Genomic DNA, 17256 nt, shown 5'->3' with positions numbered 1-17256 from the left:
CTTCTGTGTGTGTTCAGAAAGCTTTAGAGAGCGTGACCCAGAAATAGAAAACTCTGCAGGGTTTAGCAGCATTTTCATGAGAATACCAAGCCCACCTCGTTTGAAAGACAGTTTTGCTAGCATTGGAAATAAAGATACACTTTTCATGCAAGCCAGGTTTGCAGTTCAGGTACAAGCTTCTAGATCTTAATGTATTGCTACCATATAATTTTTTTTAAAGCCTGTCATGTACAATCTGAAGTCTTACTTAAAAGCACTGCTACATTGGCATTCTCACTTTGAAATGTGTACAACTATAGATAGATAGCTGTCACTTCCAGACAGGGAAATAGTACTATAGTTCATTGTTGTCAGTAGCTATTGTGTGCAGTCAGGATGTCCTGGGGAAAGAGCGGCATGGTTTAAAGTCGATGTTTAAGTACATCAGCATTCCAGCGGTTATAAGCTAGAAGAAAGCTGGTTTGTATCTAGCTGAATTGGAGATCTGGGCTAACCTTTTTTTATTGTTTTTTTTTGTTTGTTTGTTTTTGCTGTGGAGGGGAAGTGGTAACTGAAAATTTTGAGATTTGTTTGTTTCAGTTTGTTATGGAACCTGAAAAGAAATGATTTCTCTGGTATGTAATACGTAAAGCTTAATAAAACTCTTCCTGGAAAAGAAAGGCAGACCGAAAACGACGCGCAGTTCTTTAGGGAGAGATTTTCTGTATTAGTGTCTTGATAGCAAAGTAACAGAATAGCTCTTTCTCTGAAGACTCTGCAGCTAATGGATATCCGAATATTTCAGTGGTAAGTGTTTTGAACATACAGTCAGCTTTTGTCAGTTCCTTTTAACTTTGAAACAGTTCGCATGTCATGTTGGCACTCAAATGATTTTCCAGTCATTAGTGGCTGTTAATCAATTGATCTCATAATAACCGTTGTTGCTTACTGATTTGGAATGCAAAGTTTAGATTATAATCAGTGTTATCTCAGGAAAGCTGAGACTTTCCACTAACCTGAATTTTAAAAATACATACATAAAAAAAAAATCCTCTGGTGTTTACAAAGTTGTTAAAAACTGTGGGTGTTTTGAGTCCCTCATTTCAAACAAAGCTGCCAGATACTTTTTTAATGTAATGTACCAGAAGAATTAAGAGTGGGAGAAGCCTTAATTTAGCAGGGAACTGTGGGGGCTACAGATCTGTTAACATTTTTGTAATACGTTGGTGTTTTTTATTGCTGTAGGCTCTATACAACACATTTTTCCAGGTCTGCAAGTAATTGTGGAAATAGTCCACAGAAGAATACATACTTTATGTAATAGCTTTGTACAGAAATATTTTGTTATCGAAATGCTGGTCAGGCCTGTTGGCTTGCTGTGTAAAAGGAATGGATTCAATTGTGTTAATTTACTAGTTTAGATTTCCTTTGTGAAAGGAAAAGTTTTTATTGGGGGAGCAGATACTGTACTTTCTTGTTGTTACCCATTAGGGTTAGGCCCTGGCAGGAAAGCTTGAATGCTTCTAAAGATTGAAGTCTGTTACATTAATTGTTAAGAAAATGGTGCATAGAATGGATAATGGTATAAAGTGATTTAATTTTTGCTACTTTTAGAAGTCATCGCAGTCGATTATTTCCATATTCTTACTTAGATGTAAGGAGGATTAATAGTCACAGATCTTGCCAAAAGTAATTAATAAAATCACAATAGAAGCAAATGTAAAGGGGTGAATAACTGTATGTGTCACTGCAGTATTTCTGAAACAGTATATAATTTATAGCAATTTAGGCATGTAGTTGATGAAGTATATTGCATTGCTTAATAAAATCAAGCATTTAAAGATACTAATGTGGGAATGTCACGGCTCCCCATGTAAAACTGACTTCCATCGAAAGGGCTCAGCTTTGGCTCAAAGGGGTATATTTGACTTTGGTACAAAAAAAAATTCCTAGTCACCAATGATTTAGGAGTGGGTTGGAAACTAGATAAAAAAAAAAAAAGTTGTTGTTTTTGTCTTCTTTCTCTGTCCTCTCCCTTGTCTGGCAGTTGTATTAATAGAAACTCTGAATGAATCATTCCTTTTGTCTCCACGTTATTCCAGTTTGTCATGGAAGCCTGTTAAAGGGTTAGGTGTTGCCTGCCTAACTACTCTTCTTGGTTACCAGCTCAAATCATCTAGTTTGTCCAAAATGTTCCCTTTCCTATTTCGAAACTATGATAGCTATGCCTTGCTTCTTCCACACTTTTAACAGCCTGCGGGGGTTTTGCCAGACTATGAAGCTAATAATTGAAGTGTTTTGCAATGGATGCTACTTTTTAGTAGCTTTCTGTTTTTCAAAACAGAAACACCATGTTCTGGGTGTACACAGGATTGCATGCAGATAGAGGGGGGACCCTCATAAACTGCTGCTCCTGTTCTGAAGTATCTAACCAGAAAGGGAGAAGCAATTGTTCAAATATTTTGTTTGTTTTTGTGAGCTCTTTTATGATGGTGTCACTGCTGTGATTTGATTTGACACTTGCTGATATTTAACTATTCACCTCTTCCACCAACATTACCATCGTGTTCCTGCACAAAGCTCCTGTTTAAGTGGGAAGATAGAGGAAGTAATAGTAATCTGTTTGCATTGTGGAAAGCATCTGGAAGGCAGTCATTTCTTTCCTTTCAAGTTCTTAGAATTTTTTAATGTGTTTTTGAAATTGTTGAGAATTATAATACTGCCTGTTCTATAGGAGACTGTATAAACTTGTCTTCAGGCACAGTGAACTTTCTTGACCCACCTCTCACCCTTTGGTTTTCATCTTTTTCATAAGCGGTGAACTTCAAAGAAGTTAATGAAGAAAACAAGAGAGAACTCTTCAGTGAAATATTTACTTCCATTGAAACATTGGCATTTACCTTTGGAAACGTGTAAGTTGGAATCTGAGAGTTGTAAAGAGTTCAGTGGAGCTGAATCAAATTAAGATTTGAGCAACAACAAAAAAAGCCTTTTGTTTCCTTACAACCAAATATTGGCTGAAAAATGAATTTAAATTGACCATATTCAGAATGCTTTTTCTGCTTTGTTTTGACGTTTGTTTTTTTCTTAACAAGGGAAGCCATGATGGAAATAGATGGTATAGAAATGGTAGGACATGGTATAGAAATTGCAGGGAATTCAAAACTACTCCTGAAATCTTTGTGCAGAACTTTTAAAGAGTATTAGAGAGATGATCTGAATTTTTGTTCTCAGTGATCTGAAATTACGTAGGTGAAGTAATGAAGTAACACAGCTCTTTGTTTTTCTGGTAGTGTTTCAGACTTCCTTATGGGAGATGTAGACAATGGCTCGTCACTGGGACTTCCTGTATCTCGGAGAAGTCAGGTAAGCTAAACGTTCTCTTGGAGCGTGAAATCATATCTTTTAAAGGAGATTTTAATTTCCACTGAAACTCTGTGCATTGTGGGTCTAGGATGCTTGAAGTCTTCTGAGTGCTAAAATAAGATTAAACCCATGAAAAAAAAAGTATTTAGGGTTTCAAGTACTCATACATGTTCTCTGTTCTCAATGCCAGTGATGATTCAACTGGGCTAGCACTTAAGTGTTAGGATAAATGATAACCTGCTCTAAGTTCACTTGATATTTTAAATTGGTTTAGTGAAAAAAGCTAAATACTTCATAATAAGATACTTGATGAAATGAATTATTTGCATGCAGGAGTAGCTGGAATAGACATGTCAGATCTAGAATCTAAATTGAGGTTTAATGACATCTTTTGGGTTTTTAAAGACAGTTATTCCTTACAAAATAACCTTTTGTTCTTCTAGAGCCCAGTTTGTGCTGTAGCTGTTCCAACAATTCACTGAGAGAACTGAAAATAGCAGTGTCAACTTATAGGTAGTCAAAGAAAAATATTAGTTTTTTTAAACTCCCTTTTAAACAGTCTGAAGGTGAGATTTTAAAAATGCTCAGTACCACATGCAACTCTGAATTTTTTTTGTCAAATCAGACTTGCAGGTAAATCAATCCAGATTAATGTAACGAAAGTGTGTATGCCAAGCAAAGTTGTAACAAGGTTAAAAAAAATTCCTTTTTTTAGGTTTTATATGTTACTTAAGACATAGCATTCCTTCATACAGGCTTGATCATAGCAATGCTGTGCAATTATGGCTGAGAAATAGTCTTTTTTAAATTTACGCTATGCTTGTTAACACATGAGAATAAGATGGACAATCATAGAAATTCTTCTAAATCTGTAACTGTTACAAAGCTAGTCTTCTCAAAGGACATGGAAAGGAAGGAAGCTGGTCAGAAGACTGGTTCCAGCAGACACAAAAAGAGGGTTAGGCTGCTGAGAAAAATATGAAATAAAATAGCATAGAAGCCAGCATCTCAAGTAACGTAGATGAAATTATTTGAACAAGTGCTGTTTCAGATGATCAGCAGATCAGTTCACCAGCAGAAGGAAGGTGATGAATTTGTTTGCTTTTTAGTCCTGTAATGGCTTCATAATGCAAAAATATATTCCCAAGAAATAAGATGGTCATGCTTCTAAATGTGGGGGTAGGTGGAAGCCAAGGAAAAATTACGGTTTAGTGAAATGAAGAAATTCTAGTCTAGCTTCTCCAGAAGTCACTAGCTTGTATTTAAAGTCCCATTTTGTAGTGTCATTTGCTTTCCCTAATGCGGAAAAGAACAAATTTAAATTCTGGAGCAGGTAGAATAACATGGTTCAATTTGTTGGAAATAAAATACATATGCACTGCATTCAGACAAATATTTAACAGATGAAGCATTTCACTTTGTTTTGCAATTCAGAAAGTAATTTGGAGGCCATCTAGTAGATGTGTTAGGAGGAGCTAAGTGCAAAATATTTAAGTAGCTGTATTAACTTTTCATTCCTTCAGATCTGTACGTTCACTGGTCAACACAGCAGCTAGCTGTATCTTAAAATATTAGAGCATAGCATTTTGATAGAAATTAACGTATAAACAGTTTGAAGGTTAATTTAGGAGAAAGCTTTTAATTGCCTGTTAAGTTAAGGGCCTTCTTAGCTAAGCTGTTGAGGATTGCTCCAAGGCTTCAGAGGGGGTTGATCTTGCTTCTCTTGACTACAGGGGCACCTACATTCTTTAGTTCAGGCATTCAGCTTGAAGGCTTAAGTTAAGTGATATGTATACCCCTTCTTTGCAAGTGTAATTATTCTCATTTTAGTCCTTGTACAACCAGAAGTACAAGGTAGAAACAAAGATATTTCTTAATTAAAACAGAAGAGCTTTAGAATATATTGGGAGAAGTGAGACGGGCATGTGTGACCTTTCATTGCTCAACAACTATTGAATGCTATTGGACATTATGTAGGTCTGAAAGCGCAATAAGAGACGATAAAATGTCAAAGTGTGCTCTTTGCAGAGTTTTGCCTCTGACAGGTTGAGAGTTCTTGGGAAATGGGAAAACAGGCTTGGTTGAAGTTCAATTTAAAATAAAATCTATGTGCAAGTCAGAAAGTTTGGGTTTATTGGGGGGGGCTAGCTTGCTGGGATGAGTCACTGTCTTTTTGGTGGTGGGTTGAGTTCTGACAATAAAGCAGTATATAAAGAGAAGTAGCAGAGCGTCAACAGCAGTCTATATGCTTGCCTTTACAACGTGGTATTGCATATTTGTAGTGGGGTGAATTTGGATGGACAACTGAGCATTAAATAGCTGCCCTAACCAGGCTGTGTGCCTGAGTTACTGGAGAAGACTGAACAGTTCTCAGGGCTAAAACGATTTAGGTTTTATAGAATAGGAAGTAATTTTTTAGGACCAGAACCTCTAAGTACTTACTGAATTAGTATAAGATGTGGTTGGTTTTTTTCCATTTCTTGTTTATTCTAACCTAACAGTTGTATCCCACTTTATAAGCTAAATTTTTTGCTGTGAAGTGAACAGTGATCAGGGATTTTTCTGATTTATGATCAGTTCTCGTTTACATTTAAAAAAAAAATGCAAAAAACCCTACTTGCATCATTGCTACCATGCTCCATTTTAGCTTTGTCTGATGATAAAACACACCAAAATCTAAAATGGAAACAAGTTCTTCTTGTGAAGCTTAAGGCTATTTTGCAGCTATTTCTTCGTGTTTGTCTTCTGCCTGCTCTCTGCTTCTGAGTTGTCTAGAGTAATTTATTCATTTAAATGATGCAGGTCTTAAAAGGCAGGGGAAATTTTTTACTAGGTGAACTTTTAATTCAATTTTAATTGGCCTGGTTTGCAGCACAGTCCTACAAATAATTCTACTTCAACAATTAAAAGAGATGCAGCATGAGGACAAAGGGATGAAATCTTATGCTAAGCTAAATTCCGTTTACTTATTGTTGGATTAATTCTGTCAGGTAGTACTGAGTATCAGTGCTTCATTAGAAAGTGTTACCAGTCAGCTGTTGTGCCTACACTGCACACGTGCAAGTAATTTAGGTGAAATCATGTCTGTCTTCTCTATGAAGAAATCCAGGATTCTTAGGGCTTGTAGAATGGTGTCTGTTACACGTATATGACATCAGGTCTGGATGAAATCCTTCTAAAAGATAGGTAGCAAATCATAGAATATCCTGAGTTGGAAGGGACCCACAAGGAGCATCGAGTCCAACTCCTCGCTCAAACACAGGACCACCCAAAATCAAGCCATATGTCTGAGAGCGTTGTCCAACTGCTTCTTGGACTCCGGCAGGCTTGGTGCTCTTACCACTTCCCTGGGGAGCCTGTCCCCGTGCCTGACCACCCCTCAATGAAGAACCTTTCCCTAACACCCAGCCTGACCCTCCCCTGTCCCAGCTCCATGCTGTTCCCTCAGGTCCTGTCACTGTCCCCAGAGAGCAGAGCTCAGTGCCTGTCCCTCCTCTTTCCTCATGAGGAAGCTGCAGGCCGCCATGAGGCCTCCCTTAGCCTGTCCTGCTCTGGGCTGAACAACCAAGAGACTTCAGCTGCTCCTCCTATGTCTTCCCCTCTAGACCCCCTGAATGTTAACAAGATTTTTTTTCATCCCAACCTTTCAGGATTGTTGGTTTAAAGATATATAATGATTCCCTGCTATTTGTTACGTCTCAGTTGACAAGCTATTGGGAGCTTAGATCCTATATTAGATGAGAGGGAGTTACAGCATAGTTCTTTCCTTACTTTGCAGAGGGGAAAAAAAGGGGAGGGTTTAAATTTGAAGTTTAATTTTTGGACTATCAGCTCTAGTGAGAACTTACCTTCCCTAATTTGATCTCTTTTCTATACACCAGTCTTTTGAAATCTGTCTGTGGAGTCTGGGGGTTCCTGCATGAAAGGGATGATATTCAAGGTAGGTCATTCCTTTAATATTAATAAATACAATTCTGTATATATGTTCTCATCTCTAAATAAGTTGTTTGGTCACTTTTTGACAGTAAATTTCAGTGTAAATAATTTGCTTTTGCAGAGGTTTTGCACTTCTGTGAATAACCACTCTGGTTGCTTTTTGGGAGAAGGAAAAACAAGACCCGAAGCACTTCTGTCATTGATTAGTGTTTTTTGGGTTGATTTCTTTAAGAAAAGCTATGCTGGCCATATGACTAGTCATGATAAAATACTATGACCTGTTAATTTGTTCTAAAACCTCTGTCAGTCCTGTTAGAGTCAACTAGCATTAAAGAACACTCAAGATGAGAGCTGCTTAAGTATTCACAGTTGGCTAATACTGGCTTTGCTCTCAGTGTGTGGTCATGTCTAAAATTCACTTCTTTGTGTTTGATTCTTTATTTTCAGGACATCTTCGAGCAGAGGAGGTTGATAACATGCTTCTAAGGAATGACAGTGGAATTGAATCAGCTCTGTCCTATGCTAAGCATGGTCAAAATACACCAAGGATGTAGTCCGTGGTAGAAAAAAAGCTTAGCTTGGGTGAGTGTTTTTTTCTGGCATTTAATCAGCATTGTCACGATAGAATTAAATCTGTTGTCAGGCCCCTGTGCTGCAGACTGTCAATAATGTGATTTCTAAATCAGTAGCTGTTCCACTGAAGTGGACAGAACACCCATTTCCTATAATTAAAGGCTTGTAACGAAGTGAAGGTGGTCCCCTATGTAGCCTATCTGTTAGAGGAAGAATGTAAAAAAGCATTTGGGAGGTGGTATAATAGTTATCATAAACAGTTAATTATGTGATTTATTTTCTTAACAGAAGTTGAGTGTGCTAAAAACCTAGCAAAATGGCTGAAAACTGCTAAAGCTGTTGTTGGACCCCAGGTGAGTGCGACTTAGGAGCTCTTTTTAAGTCTTAAATATGCATTAGATGTCTTGAGCAAAATGAAACTTGGGGACATTAGGAATATATTTTTAAGTCAATACAGATTGATTTATACTGCAAATTACTGTAAAAGATCTGTTGCATTATTATCTCTTCCCATCCTCTATGGAAATTTGGATAAATAATTTTTTTTGGTTGAAAATACAGAGTAGCCTTATGGTATTCAGCGTTTTTTTGTTCTTTCTAACATCTTGTATGTTGTGTAATTTGGACTTGTAGACCTTGCCTTCCCAAGTTTTTCGAGTAAAATGAAGATAGCTGAGAAATCCCACTTTCGATATTCAGACCTGACTTCCACACACATTAATATTGTATTAAACGTAATTGAAAATCTAGTTCAATTATACTGACACTTAGAACATCGGCTCCACCTTACCTAGAGCACTTATGTTTTTGTTCTGTATAATTTTAGGATTATATGCCATTCCAATCAATATTCCTTAATGCTTTTCAAAATGATATTGAGAACAATCAGCTCTGGCAACAAACAGCTGCTGCTCTCCAGTCTAACAAAGTTGTGCAGGTAAGCTTACAGAAACTGACAAAAATATTGTTTAGGTTTGTAAAAGGTTTTGCAACATCATGGCTTATTTGAAAGAACAAACTTGCAACCTGTAAGTCTTGACATACTTCTCTAATATTTCCTATCTAGCCCCTTCTGGGAAGAAAAAATGAGTTGGATAAACAAAGGAAAGATATCAAGGAGCTTTGGCAGAGAGAACAGAAAAAAATGGTTGGTATTTTTCATATCTAACAGTGTTCAATCTCAAATTCTTAAAAAGGGTCAATATTTTCTAACTATGCTGTCTAATGTTACACATCTTAATTCACATGTAGAACCCATAGAACTTAATGGATGTAGAATGTAACTGTCAATTTCATGGCATATTCCTATTTGTAAGAGGTTATCCTTCTATGACTTTGTAGTCTGAACTGAAGAGTACCAATCTGGGCATAACATTTTCTTTAAACATCCCATTAAACAAACAGAAAATGAAAATAATTTCTTTTGCGTTTTTTTCTTTGTTGCATTCTGCAGCAAGAGCTGGAAGCTGCTCTAAGAAAAGCAAAGTTGCTATATACACAGCGTCAAGATGAGTATGAAAAGGCGAAATCCTGCACCGCTCGTGCTGAGGAGGAACATCTTAGCTCAAGTGGAAGCTTTGTAAAAGATTTCAGCAAGCAACTGGAAAAAAAACGAAGGCTAGAGGAGGAGGCTCTTCAAAAAGTAAGTTTTTTTTCTTACTTTTAAAGATAAGTCTTAGCTGGTTTCGCTTGTTCTTTCACACAAATGCTCTCAATGGAATGTTCTGTTCATAATTCTTCATTTTAATCTTGCTGTGCTTTCTGGCTTCTATCCTAAGGGAGAATCTCCTGTTACAATTTGTCATGTGTATGTATTTTTCTTACCTGTTAGTATCAAGGTTGTTGTCCATCAACCCTTTATACATGTGTTTTTTCCATAGGCTGAAGAGGCCAATGAACACTATAAAGCAAGCATAGCAGAGATTGAAGAAAAAGAAATGATTTGGAAAGCTTTAAAAGTGATGTTTTAATGCAGCTTCGGGAGCTTATTTTCCAGTGCGATCTTACTCTTAAAGCTGTAAGTATGCTTTTTAAAATAGCTTTGGCAATAAAGTGGCTTGGCCTAATTGTTAAATAGAGCTATATAAAGATTCTTAAGACTGAGAGAAAACTGCATTGATAGTGTTAACTGCTTAAAATAGAAAGTTTTCAAAGGACAGAGGGCAAGCCAGTAGAAAAAGAAGGAAAACTTTTAATGTTTGTTGTTCCTGTTTGTATTAAGAGGTATTTTTAGTAATAAAAAAAAAATGTGAGTATACCCATCTTGAATTTTTAGATGTTTTTGATGAGCTGTTGCACTGCAAGAACCTTGACTACAGAATTCATGTTAAATCTTTCTAGTTATATTGAGGGCAGTAGTATTATCTTGTTACTTTGAGTACAGCTCACGTTCCCGTTATTTTCATTTGTGCATTAGCAAAGAAGTTTGGCTTAAGTGTTTGTTAATGCACTGCAGCATGGAGCCTGCTAGCCTTAAAAACTTTACTGATTACTGCAGTATCTGCTGTGACTAATTTAATATACAAATGTAATGGGTGTAAATAAGCAAAGGATTGTCAAAATGTTATATCTACATATACTGGTTGTAAAAATCTTGAGTGCATTTTGCTAATAGATGCATATTTCATTTAGATGAGATGAAGTCAGATATAGCACTGTGTCATGGGGGGTGGGTGACAAAAAAACACAGTAAGCTTAGTAGAAAGCTTAAATCTGTCAGTGCAAGTTTCTCTAGGTTGCAAATTATTCTGAAATCAACAGTTTGAGGAAAAGTAATTCTTAACAACTAGTTGACGTTTTAATCTTCATCTTCAACTGACATACTAGCAAGATAAATTTCACTGGCAATTGAATTCTACTTGTGAAATCAAAAGCCCAAGCTTTTAGCTAGATGATGAAGGAAGTTAGAAATTCTGTTGGACAGCTTAGGAAGATGGAAGTGTTTCTCATTTACAAATAATGGAATGAGCAGGCTTGAATTCCTTACCTGGCTGCATGCTGCCACATTAGTGCAAGCTGGTCAGGTACCAGCTTGTTAAAGGCCAAAGAAGAAGGAAGGTGTGAAGGCAAAAAATCTTTTCCCTTCTGAAAAAGTTGGAGATGTGTTGTGGTTTAAACCAGCAGCCTGCTAAGCACCACACAGCTGTTCACCTCACGCCCCACCCACAGTGGGATGGGGCAGAGGGAAAGGTAAAAGTTTGTTGGTTGAGATAAATATAGTTTAATAGGAAAGAAAAGGAAGGGAAATGATGATGATGATAATAGAATGTACAAAGCAAGTGATGCACAATGCAATTGTTCACTCTGACTGATGCCCATCCCATCCCCAAGCAGTGGTCCCACCCACCCCAGCCAGCCACCCCATGCAAATTCTTTAGCATGATGCCATGTGGTATGGAATGTCCCTTTGGCCAGTTGGGGTCAGCTGTCCCAGCTCCTTGAGCACCTGCAGCCACCTTACTGCCAGGGCAGTATGAGAAGCTGAAAAGTCCTTGTTTAGTATAAGTAATGCTCTGCAACAACTAAAACATCAGTGTGTTATCAGCATTATTCTTATCCTAAATCCAAAACACAGCACAATACCAGCTACTAGGAGGAAAATTGACTCTATCCTAGCAGAAACCGGGGCAAAGCAGTAGCAGTTATTCCTGCAACCCCCTACCTGAAGCAGAAGCCATGAAGTGTCCCCTTCCCTTGTCTCTGACTTGGATAAACTATTTTAGAAGCTTTATTTTACTTAATGTTCAGTTAGTCTGTTTTGTTGGGGCAAGGCATTTTGTCCTTTTTCATGTCTCAAGGTAATACAGAGCTGATTTGGGTTTGGAACTCAGACTACTTCATTGTAGACTACTTCATTGTAGCATTGACTAACGTTCCCAGAGGATGAAAATTGCCTTTTTGGTAGCAACAAACCTTGCTGTATAAAACTTGCTTGTTTAAACCCAAAGTGGGAAAACACTGGAGTTGCCTTTGCTACTTTGAGTATTTGATAACCCAGAGAGCAAAAGAGGAATACTGCCTCATATGAAGTATTTGCAGTAGATATCCAGGAATCTTGCACAAAACCCATCCCTACATGTGTTGTTAACTCCTAGCATTTTATAGTATTATTATTTAAATCACTGTCTGTCATGATGCTAATTTGGGTTGAGCATAGTGAATTGAAATACCTAGTAAATCATGTACAAATTTTTCTCCTCCTAACAGGCAACAGTTAACCTGTTCCAGCTGCAGCATGCTCAGGTTGTATCTCTTCCAGTTAACTGCCAGTCCCTCTGTGAGAGTGCCAAACTTTATGACCCTGGTCAGCAGTATTCAGAGTTTGTGAAAAGTTTGCCAAAGGAAGGCATTCCTATTGAATCAGGTTCTTTGAAACCCGTAGTTCCCAGGTTGATGGGTGAGTCCCGAACTACTTGCGGCATTTCCTTGTTTCAGAATTAAATGCAAGGCATATGTGTTTACCAGTAAAAACTTCTGGAGGAGTAAAATAGCGTTGAATGAATCTTCGTGTTTTATTTTACCATTCTTTATTTCTTTGACACATAATTTGGTGGTTGATTACGTGTAATTTTCACATTCAAACATGACAATGCTTGCTAAAACATTGACAATTACTGTGTAAGAATTCACTTGTTACTACTTTAATGTAGATAGTAGTTAATATGAAAAAAATAAATTTTGAACTGTAAGGTTTACTAGTGTGGTGTGGCAGTAATATTTGATAATTTGTTTTAGAATGCCTGGAAAGGTACTTTTCCTCCTTCTGCAGGCCTTGCTACTGTACATTCTTGTATATTGTTTAGGTTTGGAAAACTTCAGGCGGAAGTTTTGTTTGATTTCTGTCTCTTGCTGTGTGACAAAAAAAAGTTCAAGTCCACGTGTCCCTTTGTTATATAGCTTAATTATTTTTTCCAAGCAGTATGAAATAGCAGCTTTTAATGTTAATCTATTAAAGATATTGCTAATATGGAAGTAAAGACAGCAAGACAAAAAGATCTTGTGTCAGTATGCCAAATGCTTTTTCCACCTTTAACTTGTTGTAAAGTAGTCATCTTGGCACTAAAGTACCAGAATACCCATTCCAGTCTGTATGTTTCACAGTTGTACAGGAAAGTGTCGTCATCGTCTTTCAAAAGAGAACTAAATACAAAAACCTAATGCTTGAGTCAGACTTGTACCAACAAAAGCCAGGAAATTCAAAGTTAAAGCTGAGATTCTTAGTTCTTGTCTGTCAATTTCCTGCCTTTTAAGACTGATTTAGACATGCTCATAAGCTTTGACTTAAGGGATTTAACTATGAGGCTCCCCAAGAAACTGATGAGCATGAAATTTCAAACTCTTTTTATGGTCTCCCCAGCTATTTAATGCTTAAGATTCATAGGAGCTTGTTTTTTCTCCTCCCTTCTTCCCTCTTGTTTTCTTTGACGTGGCCTTGTGATTCTTCATGCACTTGAAGGGATCATTTTTATTGTTCAGGTGTGCATTTATTTAAGGGATAGTAGCTTGGACAAATGCATGTTTTAATGTTTCTTAAGTCTGTTACTTCCTTCAGCTGGACAGGGTAAAACTGATTAAGCAACAACTTCCTGACTGCTAAACTTGGCTAGTAGGCCATTTTGTCCACAGAGTGCTTCAGCATTTTACATGAGACTAACTGTTTTCTGTCCTCATCTTGAGAACATATATTTCACAATGGACTTAACATCTCTGGTAGCTTCGACATATTTTCTGGTTTTTAGCGACTATTGGTTCTGCAGCAGTATCTAGCAACATTTTAACATCTATATGTTTATAGATGAATAGTGGTGATGGCTGGGCAGAGAATCTTTCATATGAAAGGATTGAGAGTAGGATGCAATAGCCACTAAATTTTTCTGGTCTTCAGCTAAACAGATTTGCTGTATTTGCAAAATCTACCAGACAAAAACCTTGCAGATAAAACCTTGCAGATATGTGGAAAAGCTGATTTAAATTATAAAAAAAAAAAAAAAAAAAACTGCACTTATTTAATTAGAAATAAATTGCCTTTTTTAATTTGGGCTTTAGTAATGACAAGTAAAAATACATATGTTCATGAACATTAATGAACAACAATGTTCATTAAATGAAGCATTTTTAGTGTCCTGGCATGGGGGATGGGCGGGGACCAACTTTGTCTTTTGTTCAATTCTGTTTTATCCACTATTCAAATTACTTTCTTCTTTCCAAAGGGTTTTTAATAAGCAGTCAACCAACAGTGTCCATACATCACACGGTAACTTATCGCAGTGTTCAGGAGATTTCCATCCCAGATGTTAGATGATGTGGGAAGTCCAATTTACCATCGTTCACAAAGGATTGGAGAAAAGAGATCATCCAGCAGCACAGATATCCAAGGTAGTTCTTTTGTATTCAGCTGCAGTTCAGTCCCTAAATAAAAATATCAGGAAAAATAGGTGCTTGATGTCTCACTGCCAGAAGAAACTTAGCAGTGAAGGGAAAAAAAATGCATTTTAAAGTTTGAAGCCTGAAAGCAATTATACATTCAAGCATAAGGAGAAATGGAAAAGTACATGTATGTGTAGCTTAGATTCTTCCAGCAAGAAGGGTAAGGGGGTAACTCAAACAGTAAGTTCTGTTGAGCTCAGTGTATTGAATTATTTCTATTGACATTAGCAACTTAATATCCTGTGTTTTTGTAAATACTGCATTGATTTCTGCTTTTCTGCAAAAGTACAAGTGTCAAGTTTTCAAAGCTAATTTCTTTCATCCTGAAGCTTTTACAGAAATATATGCTGTGTGTTTTTCACTGCACTGCATGTTCATATAACTTTTGCAATATTGCCTATTTAGAATATAATCATAGTTACTTTTCTCAATAAAAAGACTGTCACTTTGTCCTTTACATTTGGAATTTTTGGATTTTTCTTTCTGAAAGCAATACGAGGGCCACCACCATTCAGATCTTGGTCAGTTGGAAACCAGAGCGGAGGAATGTGCAGTGATTCTGAAAGTGCAGGGGGAAGCAGTGAGTCACGGTCTATGGATTCTCCATCTGCTAGCCCAGGTATAGTTACACTCACTGCTGTACTAATTTTAAATCTTTTCTTTGAACTGTTTAATGAAGACAACTTTATTAGTTTAGGGCAGAAGTGATACTTTCAGCTTCCTGAAATTTTTGTCATCTTCCAGGGGATTTTAAAAGACGACTTCCACGAACACCTTCCACTGGTACTATGTCATCTGCAGATGATCTTGATGAAAGAGAACCACCATCTCCTTCAGACTGTGGTAATGTTGTTTCCATACCTTAAAATTCCCCAAAGATGTTTTTGTTGTGGAATTTGTCTTTTTCTTTTTAATGCTCTCGAGAAAAGTACAGTGCTGTGGTTACCAACAGCGTAGTTTTTCAGTACAGTGTATTTTCCACTTGATGTTGGAAGTTGAAAAATAATGTTCAAGTCATTTTAATGAAGTGGTGCTGAATTGTCTTAATACATTTAGATTAACTTTGTAGGCAAACCAGTGAATATTTCTAGTGTTTTCACCCTCATGAGGTAAATATGAATGATCCACTAACCATTTTCACTTAACGTTCATTAACTGCATGGCATTGAGTCAGATATTTAAGATCACTTCATAAAGTCAGGTAAAATGCACAGATATGGAGAGCTGGTAATAGTCAAATCCGTGAAAAAAAAATTAATTCAAATGTTTAGGGGGGTAATTGAGATTTTACCCTTTTGAACATGGAGAAACTGGTTTCATAATGTCTGTCCCACATTTGAACAGACCATTTCTAACTTTCATATGAATTAATTTTTTACTGTATGAAGATGAAGTTGCCATAGGTACTGAAGCCTGAATAACTAGATTATCAGAAATAATTCTAAGGGATATCTGCAGTACCTGCAAACTAGTTCAGCTATATTTGTGGCACTGTTCATTAAAGCATTTAGGAAATCCTTTAGTTAGTCCTTATTTCCTAAACATATACTTTGCCTTCTGTGAATGAGCCTGTTGTTAATACTAGTTTAGATTTAGATTTAAAGCATGGCAACATACCAATTAATGCAAACTTTCACTTGGAATAGTATCTAATCAGTATTTGAGCGTTTAAGAAGCTTTCTGGGCTTTCTAACTGTATGTATTTCTTTCCTATGTTCTACAGATAAAATCTTAATTTTTGTTTCACAGAACTGTTGATAACTTGGAAAAAATAGTCATGAAAAGCACCAGTTGCTATTGTGTTGTAGAATCCTCTAGAAACTATTTTGATGTTATCATAGGAGACTGAGAATTAGTGATTGGGGAGGAGTCATTGTTTTATATGAGTTCTGCTGTGTGTATTAATTCTTACCATATGCAGTGTATGCTTATGAAGTACTTCTGAAAGATTACAGACCAAACCATAGTGTAATCTTTCATATTCTAGTACAGGACTTTGAGGTAAATAGAAAGAAACTTGCCTGATCTGCATGGTAGCTGGAATTAAATATCCTAGTGTTTTCATGTGCCATTGATAGAAGAGAACTGAAATACTTTATGCAAAACTATTTGATTCTACTTCCATATAATATTATTTGAGGTTAATCTGTGAAATAAACTGTAACAATGCTTTGGTTTCTTGTGATTGAAATGGTTTTGGTTACTTTGATAGTTTCTGTTACAGAACTCTGTGTTCTACAGCACAGTTCTTTTAAAAAGAAAAATAAACAGCCTATCCCAATAGTAGATATTACAATGACTGAAACAAAAAAAATTCTCTCCAGGTTTAAATGATCTGACATCTGAAACTGCAAACTCTCCGGGACCTTTTAGAAACACTAATATGTCTAAAGCAGCACAAACGCACAAACTGCGGAAGCTGAGAGCTCCATCTAAATGCAGAGAATGTGACAGCTTAGTGGTATTTCATGGAGCTGAATGTGAGGAGGTAAGTTGAAAAGTAGTTTGAATTGCTGCTTGGGATTTATGTGAAGTTGAGAGTTTGGGAAACCTACATTTTTCTATCTAAAAAGTACGGACTTGTGGCACATAAGCAAAAGCACCACTGACTAATGAATTTTCCTTTTTGTTCACATATGGGGTGACAAACACCAGAGATTTCTTATAGTGTTAGACTGTGTCAAACCATGTACTTTTTTTCCCCCCCTTGTAGTGTTCACTTGCATGCCATAAAAAGTGTTTAGAGACTTTAGCTATTCAATGTGGGCACAAAAAACTTCATGGAAGGCTTCACTTGTTTGGAGTGGAATTCGCCCAGGCTGCTAAAAATGTTCCTGATGGTATTCCTTTCATCATCAAAAAGTGCACATCAGAAATTGAAAGCAGAGCACTGAATGTCAAGGTATGCCCAAGTTTGTTTATAAAACTTAAGTATGAACACACTTTTTTTAAATTAAAAAAAGGCTTTCAAGATGA

At 36.7% G+C, this 17256-nt stretch overlaps 1 protein-coding gene across 1 annotated transcript in view; it reads left to right on the top strand.

Annotated features, from left to right (window-relative positions):
• The window catches only part of ARHGAP29 (Rho GTPase activating protein 29), a 78242-nt gene that overhangs the window by 54822 nt on the left and 6164 nt on the right, over positions 1-17256 (top strand). Inside the window, 20 exon segments of the mRNA XM_040564804.1 lie at positions 2795-2891; positions 3273-3345; positions 7227-7285; positions 7729-7806; positions 7809-7839; positions 7841-7863; positions 8143-8207; positions 8681-8791; positions 8921-9001; positions 9308-9496; positions 9735-9780; positions 9783-9871; positions 12061-12217; positions 12220-12250; positions 14064-14128; positions 14131-14229; positions 14771-14899; positions 15025-15123; positions 16605-16768; positions 16994-17182. Of these exon segments, the coding sequence (XP_040420738.1) occupies positions 3305-3345; positions 7227-7285; positions 7729-7806; positions 7809-7839; positions 7841-7863; positions 8143-8207; positions 8681-8791; positions 8921-9001; positions 9308-9496; positions 9735-9780; positions 9783-9871; positions 12061-12217; positions 12220-12250; positions 14064-14128; positions 14131-14229; positions 14771-14899; positions 15025-15123; positions 16605-16768; positions 16994-17182 (1746 nt within the window). The 5' untranslated portion in view covers positions 2795-2891; positions 3273-3304.

Source organism: Cygnus olor, chromosome 8 (genome assembly GCF_009769625.2).
Source record: "Cygnus olor isolate bCygOlo1 chromosome 8, bCygOlo1.pri.v2, whole genome shotgun sequence".
Classification (NCBI taxonomy): Eukaryota; Metazoa; Chordata; class Aves; order Anseriformes; family Anatidae; genus Cygnus; species Cygnus olor.
The sequence above is the reverse complement of the archived record's forward strand: the minus strand, read 5'-3'. Positions and strand labels throughout refer to the sequence as shown.